This window comes from Ranitomeya variabilis, chromosome 3 (assembly GCF_051348905.1).
Source record: "Ranitomeya variabilis isolate aRanVar5 chromosome 3, aRanVar5.hap1, whole genome shotgun sequence".
Taxonomy (NCBI): Eukaryota; Metazoa; Chordata; class Amphibia; order Anura; family Dendrobatidae; genus Ranitomeya; species Ranitomeya variabilis.
Window position 1 is genome coordinate 27,233,807 of NC_135234.1, and position 9,641 is coordinate 27,243,447.

Here is a 9,641-nt window from a genome sequence, read left to right on the forward strand (position 1 = left end):
GTAATGGAGACAGGACACGCATAATTTCTCTCCCCTTGATAAAGCAAAGTACGCGAAACGCGCGTCGGGGCTCTCTTGAGGCTGAGGACAGACAGGCGGATTTTATGGGTATGTGTTTACAATCATATTGGCTCTTTTTGCACTAGCACTTTATATCTTGGCTAAGATGGCTAATCTTTATGCATGTTATTACTGAGTCAATATATTATGGATATCTACTTCATCCCCATAGCCTGCGGCAATATTATCCTTCTACCTCATTTCTTTGGTTGTTGTGCACTTTACTCGGGTATCATCCTTCCTCTTACTGTTGTTTCTTTTGTTTATTATTAATTGTTTTAGTATATGTGTTATTTCAATAAAAATTGTTACTCTTTTATACCATCTTCTGAGTGGTGTGTTCTGATACTTTGTATCCTATTGGGTAAATGTAAGCTTTCCACACCCCCTATATGCTTCCTATGGGATTTCCTATCCTGGTGGAGGAACCCTGTGACTAGCAGTATTATGTTTATGGACATTTTTGTTTATGGGTTTTACATTTGTAGTTCTTGTATAGATAGATAGATTTTAGTATATACTGTTTATGTAAAAGATGCATTTATTTGCTGTAGAGTATACACACTTTGTGTTTTTGATTTCTTTATGCTTTCACTTTGAAAATTCCCATACAAAAAAAAAAAAAAAGGTCATTTATGTATGATTTTTCTTATTATTTCAATATAATAATTTTGAGATTTTGATTCTACAAAATCTTTTTTTTCTTCATTATTTATGCATTGCGGTAAGCAGGGATGTAATGACCATACCCAACGAGTACCCAATTAGTTGCATAGAAGCAACAATGATTCCTAGCGGATAGTTGGGCCTACAGTAACTTCATAGAAAAAAAAAAATGGATTTCTGCTGTGTGGCTTTATAATGTGGACTCATTATACTCACCAGTGGTGTTCATAGAAGTCATTGGGTCCTTATCAGAAGTTCCAATTCACCCCCCCCCCCAAAAAAAAAATAAATAAATAAATAAATTATATAGTCCTCTATATGGTAAAGTGGGCCCCACATAGTCATCCATATAGTATAATGCACAGCCCATAGTCATCCATTTATAATAATGCACAGCCCAATCCACTCACCCGCCGTGAGGAGTCCTCTTCTGGAGCAAGCAGCCAACTTTAGCAGCACGCAAATGACAGAAGCGCATGACGTCACTGCCAAGCACCCCCAGTCACATGCACGCCAATGTCAACTGGTGGACTGACTGGCTGGCAGCGTGTATTAAAGCTTATGGACCCAAGGTGTTGGTGCTCCACAATACACTTCAACTGAATGTGCGTCTGAGGATGCCCATCCATCTTAAGTATTTGCTGTCACCAGCAGGCACCTCACCCACCGGGCGACCTCTGTGACCGCGGTAGTTATGCCTCCAACAGTTAGTATGTGGTTGAAGTTTTTCTGACTTTGCTCTAGCGCTCTCCTGATTACACCCGGGTTAAGATATACCGTAAGTAGTACTATATCTGTAGGTTTGGATTATACACATGTATAACAACATGAATTGGAAAAGCTGACAAACAAGCAACAGACATTTATGAGGAGGAGAAATCTCGATTAACTGCAGCAGTGCTTAAGAATTGCGCTTGTTGTTAGCGAATGAAGCAATGAACCCAAAACTTTGTATATAAATACAGCACCAGTACCAAGCCCAACACATATAGTGCCAGTAAGAAGATCAGTATACAAATACAGAACCAGCATGAAGATCATTACAAAGAAATGGCAACCAGCTTATACTAACATCCCCAAAATTAGCACACAAACACAGCACCAGTTACAGGATCAGTACACACATACAGCACTAGTACCATGCTCAGTACATAGCAACAGGCCCAAGCTTAGTACATAGATAAAATACCAATAATAAGATCAGTACATAAATGTATAACTACAGCTTATATGTTCAGTATGGCCTGAACAATCGTCAAGTATCATCACTGCAGACCTTATTCCCGTACTGATGCATTGTAGTCACGGGGACAATAAACAATCACACCAAGTCACTTACAAGAAGCTTTTTCTCTAATCGAAGCAATTTTCCTTCCTCTTCTGTTAGGCCTCCATGACATGACTACTGGTGATCACTACCAGTCTTTCCAGTTTACGGCCCAGAAGTCATCGGCTCTTTGCTTTTGCAGCATATATTCATATGAACTGGGAACGCGTGGCGCAGCTCCTCATTTAGGATCACTCGCCCTTGTGGCCGAAGGGGTCGGGTTCCCTCTACAAGATGTCTTGACACCAGGCAACTTAAAAATAAGTTAACTTTATTTACAATAGTTCTCTTTCAATATGGCCGCCTTATTCTTAGTAACAATGCAATACTATAACTATCAACAGGAATTTTTCCGGGCAGAACTTGCCATCATATGACGCACCTTGGGCTGGGAAGCACGGCCTAACTTTTAGCAACAAGGAACAATGCTTGTCCGGTTCACCTTCCCACCAGACACTGGGCCATATGCTTCATAGCCAACCACTGAGCTTGTCTCGATCTGAGTCGGTCCCATGCGGTTCTCTTTCTAACACAGTTATGGCTACCAACCAAAATCCAGCCTTCTAGAATACTCTCACACCTGTGACCGAAGACTGACACATTCCATCCGTCACACAATGTTCTTACACTAAAATCCAACCGAAATCTACACACTTCACCCAAGAAGTGAACACCCGGCATATATCAGTGGTATTGCTTTCCTCTCAGGGACAGTGATGCTACGTTTGGAGGCAGGAAAAGATAACTGCATCCAGGTATCAGAAACATGCAACGCATTTCATTCTGCAGGCCACCAGGGGGAGCTTCTGCTCCTATTTATTAGGATAGAATATATATATTCTATCCTAACAAATGGTATATGGTAGTCTGTAGGGAAAGTTAGTCAGTTCCAGACAGTAGTTAGTCGCTGGCTGAGCTCAGCTCAGTAAGTTCCAGACCAGAGTCTGAGGAAGACAGAAGGTTATCGGAGCTGTGCATGCCCTCAGAGCTGCAGCTCCCAGAAAGACATTGAAAGGCAGAATTGCATTACAGCGAGAGTGAAGGAAGTTGAAGCAAAGGAGAGGATACCAGAAGGGGACCAGCGCCCGCTCAGGCTGCCTCCTTCTGAGGCGCAGAATCCCGGTAGCCAGAACACCGAGGGAGTAAGGACCTCTACACCTTATTTTAGAGACCGGCAGGACAGCTAATTGCAGGTTACCTGTCCGCACTTACACCCTGGAGGCACGGTGACACCTACAGAGCCAGGTTATCTAAGAGACCCTATAAACAGCATCAAGTCACCAGTCATATGGGCATTGTCCTATCCTATATGGGGACAGAGAGAGCGAAACACCACATCTGTGAGACCCTTAGGCTGCCGTCACTCTAGCAGTATTTGGTCAGTATTTTACATCAGTATGTGTAAGCCAAAACCAGGAATGGAACAAATAGACGAAAACTATAATAGAAACATATGCACCACTTCTGTATTTATCACCCACTCCTGGTTTTGGCTTACAGATACTGATGTAAAATACTGACCAAATACTAAATGTGTGACGGCAGCCTTATGTGAAGCCATAGGCAATAAGGGACTACACCACTGCAGCGCAAGGGAAGGCTACTGATTTCCACCTGGACAAGGGAACTCTGGACTTGCCTCCAAACTGGCCGGACTCTGCCTGCCCTGTGATCTGGTGCCCTGGACTGTGGATTCTGAAGTCTTCAGTAAAGGTAAAGGGACTGCATGTAGGTGGTGCATACCACCATCTACATACTGGGAAGCCCTGGAGGATACACTTCACCTGTGGGAAGGTATACCATCTAGCTGCCATAACATCACCCCCAGCGGACCCCTTAAAGCAGCGGTCACCCTGACCTAATACCATAGGTGGCGTCACTAAGAAAGTTTATCCCTTTAAAGACCTTTCCCTTTAATTTGGACGTCCCAGGGCCACGGACCAGGTCAGCCACCGTGACATCCCCCAGTGAACATCGGACCCGGTACCGAGTACCCCACGGCCCTTGGGGGGCGATCCAACTGTGTAACACTTTTTATTCTCTTTTCCATGTAAAACAGCACAGAGAATGACATGGACGCTTCCCCAGCATTGCCACCCCCCTTGCATCCTTATCTTCCATATGAAGAAAGGAAAATTCTCATATTGTCCCCCTGTATACAGTATATAACCGTGCCACAAACACCACACACATCCTGTACACAACACTGCCCACACACACTGCATCCCGTCCACAGCAGTGCCACACACACACACACACACACACACACACACACACTGCACCCCGTCCACAGCAGTGCCACACACACACACACACACACACACACACACACACACACACTGCACCCCGTCCACAGCAGTGCCACACACACACACACTGCATCCCGTCCACAGCAGTGCCACACACACACACACACTGCATCCCGTCCACAGCAGTGCCACACACACACACACACACACACTGCACCCCGTCCACAGCAGTGCCACACACACACACACTGCATCCCGTCCACAGCAGTGCCACACACACACACACACTGCATCCCGTCCACAGCAGTGCCACACACACACACACACACACACACTGCATCCCGTCCACAGCAGTGCCACACACACACTGTGGCTCTCACTGGGATGTCGGCTACTATCATATGGGTGGAGTTTGGGACAGGTGGGCGGAGTTACATCCGCAAAACACCGGAATTTTACGCCCAGTGAGGGCCAATTAGAGAATTGAGTGGCTCTCACTGGGGTGCCTGCTCCCATCATTCACAGAATGGAGCCGGCTCTTTGTACCGGATCAGTCACAAACGACCCATCATTATTCCGGACCCAGCCCAATACAGGTACTTGCAGTCTGGTCCTCCTCCTTACAGAACATCACAGCTTTGATGAGGCTGAAGTTGGTTTCTTATTCGCCAATTTTTTCTTATAATTGTAATTGTATAATTGTTTTTTATAGGTTTAACAACAAAAAATAATCATCACAATAATAAAAGACAATGCAGCGAGGAGCCCTGATGTGAATACACTTAAAACAGCTACAAAAATGGGCACCAAAGGGCGTTAATCAAAGGGTTAAAATTACTTTGGGCCACTGATATCACACTGCAGACATACAGAACAGGGAGCCTCACATCAAACCCAGGTCCCTCCAGCCTGGCCCAAATGGGTTCTGGGCATCAGAACTGGCATCAAAGTGGGCAAACAGCCAATTATCACAGATTTGAATAAGTAACTGGTGTTTAAGGGGTTAAATGACTTTGGGCCACTGATTTCACATCACAATCTGTGAAAATTGGCTGTTTGCCCACATTGATGCCAATTCTGATGCCCATAACCCATTTGGGTCAAGCTGGAGGGACCTGGGTTTGATGAGGGGGATCAATATCTGAGCGAGATCAGAGACCCAAAGTCATTTAACCCTTTCACTAACGCCCTTCGGTGCCCACTTTGATGCTGGTAGCAGGTATCAGTGCGGGGTCCAGGCTGTTTAATGACGAACCCTCAGCTGTGAGAAGTTCTTAGATCCGTTCATGTTCAGGTGTTCGGCCTGTGAATGAACACTGGTAGTTTCCTATTCACTAACAGCAATCGGAGATTTTGAAAATGCATAAAATAGAAATTCAATTATTGCCCTTTTTTAATCTATTTTTTGTTGTTTTTACTCCTAGTTTTGGGGGGGGGCAATTTTACAGGGAAAACAAAAAATTTTGCACAGATGACTTTTTTTTCTATTTTTTATATATGTCAGAAATTTGTACCATCATTTCGCACAACGAGCAACTTTAAGCATCGCAAAGAAAAAAGAATTAAAAAAAACGGACAAAAATAAAGAAATTCTTGAGTTACCAAAATGTAGGATTTGTGTGCGCTGGTTTGAAAACTTAAGGTATGTGTCCACGATCAGGATGGCCGGCGGTATCGTCCTTCTGGGACGCGATGATGCCGGATGTGTTCATTGTACACATCCGGGATCATCGCACCCCTCCCATAGGGCCCTGTGTTATGCCTTGCGGGGATGCAGCGTCCCCGCAAGGTACATGGACATGCTGCGATCTGAAAAGACGCGCAGCATGTCCGTAGTCGCAGGGAAGCCGGATGCGTGTTTCCACGCATAGTGGACACGGGATTTCATAAAATCCCCTCCAATATGCTGGAACATCTGGATGCTGCGTGTTTGACGCTGCAGCTCTGCGCAGTGTCAAACAAGCAGCGTTTCCTGACCGTGCACACATACCCGTAGGGTATGTGTCCACGTTCAGGAAACGTGCGTTTTTGACGCAGCGCTGAGCCGCAGCGTCAAAAACGCAGCATCCAGATGTTCCAGCATAGTGGAGGGGATTTTATGAAATCCCGTCTCCACTGTGCATTAAAAAACACATGCGTTATTCCCACAAAAACGCACATGCGGTGCGTTTTTTCAGAACGCAGCATGTTGCTACAATGAGCAAAACACGCAGGAACACCGCAGGTGACCTGCCAGTAACCTCAGGTGCATTTTTGGTCAGGATTTTACCTGCATAAAACCCTGACCAAAGCCTGAAGCAAACCTGACCGTGGACACATACCCATAGGCGCAAAAAAAAAAAAGCAGTGAACAACATGATGAAAAAGATAAGGGACTTAAAAAAAAACAACAATGCAAGTGATGCAAAGTGTGTAAAAAAAAACAAAAAAAACCTCGTAGGCTATGTGCACACGTCAGGATTTGGTCAGGATTTTTCCTCAGGATTTGTAGCCAAAACCAGGAGTGGAACAATTAGAGGAAAAGTATAATAGAAACATATGCACCACTTCTGCATTTATCACCCACTCCTGGTTTTGGCTACAAAACCTGAGGAAAAATCCTGACAAAATCCTGACGTGTGCACAACTTCAAGCAATATCCTCGCTGCATACAGTGCAGGTGCAGTTAGCGCCACATAATATTTTTTAAAGTAATCACAAGTTCTGAATGCAGCTAATTCATCGGTGTAGAAATATTGCGCAGTCATGCTACAGCATAAGTGTGCACGGAGAGCAGCAGTGCAGGGTCACTATGAAGGTGCTGTGCCGCCCCAGGTGTAATGTTACAGGGAGGTGCGGGCACTTACCGGTGTGACGAGCTCGGTGTCCTCCAGGAGACTGGAGATCTGCACAGTGTCTGGGCTTATATACTCCTCTCCATCTGCAGAGATTCAATTCATAGGAAACGAAACTGAAACTGTGACTAATCCCTCTGTAACCCCTTCTCTGCCTCCTCTGTGCCCTGACCGTTGGGAAGAATTCACACATTAGTCATTTTTTCCTAATGACACATTTACATATGACTTTTTTATTTTTGTTGCTTCACAGTCAAAACCTCATAAAAATAAAACAATGTAGGCTAAGGCATCTAACACAGAGGATCTGATAGTATATACGGTTTAAACTGCGGAGTCAAATATCTGCAGTCATCTTACTATGATATTTTTTAGCTAATAAAGGAGGGGAGGGGACCTCCAAGTCCACAACTTTCATAATGGCCATGAATATCGGATAAGTGAGGCCGACTGCCAGCCCCATGTGCTGCCCTGGTGGAGGAAGGATGATGGATGTACACTGAGTGGAGCTGGAACAGCACAACGTCATATACACTGTACAGTGGCTTAGCTCATATTCACTGCAATAGGAGCCAAGCTACAGTACCAGGAATGGCCACTACATGCTGTAAGGAGCCAAGATGTCCCAGCGCCATACACTGCCAGAGCTAACAGCAGCTGATTGCTGGTGGTGCCGGTTGTCGGACCCCCACCGATACAATATCTATGACCTTTCCAGACAATAGACCATAAATATTTAAGACCCTAAAAATCCCTTTAGCTATTGAGTTTTCGGAGTTCTGTGCTTTCCTTCTCCAGCCATCCCAGGTGACTCTACCTCTTTGAAATGGTGAAGTGTGGTAAACCTGTGCAACACAGAATCAGTGGGAGGAGAACACCCACACGTTCATTAACAAATCCCTATAAACAGTGCCAGTCAGGGTATACTGTGCCAATCATAAATTCCGCCATAGCAGAGCCAAACCGTAGTGCCAGAGACTGCTACCAGGGTGTAACACCTCATTACCTGTGCCAGGGCTGAGCCGCCATGTTTCCCCATCATAGTAAAACTCATCAGAAGCTTTGTGCTTATGCTATGTTGTAAAAGAAGGAAGAGGAAATAGCTCTTCCCCTTCCTCTTCCTCCTGTTCTTTTTTTTTTTCTCTTGTTATTTGGTACCTCCTCATAAAAAGAGCCGCCCTTAGGCACTGGACCTCCAAGCCTGGCCCTGGCTGCCCCACCTTCTCGTTAGTTGTGTCTGGTATTGCTGCTCGGCTTCACTGCAGTCTATATTCAGCGTCAGTAAAACCTGTATACGGGTGTGGTACTGGCTACTGGGAGAAAGCGGTCTTGTGTTTCCTGATTCTAAGGCCATGTCCACATGTTCAGTATTTGGTCAGTATTTTACATCAGAATTTGTAGCCAAAACCAGGAGTGGGTGATAAATACAGAAGTGGTGCATATGTTTCTATTAGGGTATGTTTCCACGTTCAGGATTGCATCAGGATTTGGTCAGGATTTTACATCAGTATTTGTAGCCAAAACCAGGAGTGGAACAATTAGAGGAAAAGTATAATAGAAACATATGCACCACTTCTGTATTTATCACCCACTCCTGGTTTTGGCTTACAAAAACTGATGGAAAATCCTGACCAAATCCTGATGCAATCCTGAACGTGGAGACTTACCCTAAGGGTATGTTTCCACGTTCAGTTTTGCTTCAGGCTTTGGTCAGGATTTTATGCAGGTAAAATCCTGACCAAAACTGCACCTGAGGTCACTGGCAGGTCACCTGCGGTGTACCTGCGTGTTTTGCTCATAGTAGCAACATGCTGCGTTTCGGAAAAACGCACCACGCATGCGTTTTCGCGGCAAAAACGCATGCGTTTTTTAATGCATAGTGGAGTCTGGATTTCATGAAATCCCATCCACTATGCTGTAACATCTGGACGCTGCGTTTTTGACGCTGCGGAAAAACGCAGCGTCAAAAACGCAGCGTTTCCTGAACGTGGAAACATACCCTTATACTTTTCATCTGATTTTTCCACTCCTGGTTTTAGCTTACAAATACTGAGGTAAAATACTGACCAAATGCTGAATGTGTGAACAAGGCCTAAGTCTTCTAGATGCCAGCGTAGCTTCTAGACACCAGGCGAAGCCACTTTAGGAGAACACTGGCTGTAGTTTTAATGGGGCGCTTCATTGCCGTTTTGCGGCTTTTCTTCCTCTATACCATTAAATACAGAGATGGGGCAACTTCCGCCTGAAAAATGAGCAGAATGACCATGTGACTTCTTCTAATCCGGTTTTACAAACACCGAAGGTTTAAAATAAGCGACATGAGACGGACATGTGTACAAAGTACCATTGTGTCATTGCTTCATTTTATGGGGTGCTTCTTCAGGTAGATTCCGGGTGAAACCTCCCTGATACAGACATCATGGGCATATATTTTATGGGGTGCTTCTTCAGGTGGATTCTGGGTGAAACCTCCCTGATACAGACATCATGGGCATATATTTTATG

The 9,641-nt window shown here is 44.8% G+C and overlaps 1 protein-coding gene across 2 annotated transcripts in view; it reads right to left on the minus strand.

Annotated features, from left to right (window-relative positions):
- LOC143815037 (interferon-induced GTP-binding protein Mx2-like) overlaps nt 1-8,441 on the minus strand; it is a 37,235-nt gene extending 28,794 nt beyond the window's left edge. The window contains exons 1-2 of one of the 2 annotated variants that reach the window (XM_077293839.1): nt 8,143-8,441; nt 7,149-7,303 (exon numbers count right to left, since the gene is read on the minus strand). In XM_077293839.1, the coding sequence (XP_077149954.1) occupies nt 7,149-7,303; nt 8,143-8,165 (178 nt within the window). In that variant the 5' untranslated portion in view covers nt 8,166-8,441. The remainder of the gene's footprint in view (nt 1-7,148; nt 7,304-8,142) is intronic. The other variant, XM_077293840.1, reaches the window with a different exon arrangement.
- Nucleotides 8,442-9,641: the final 1,200 nt, after the last annotated feature.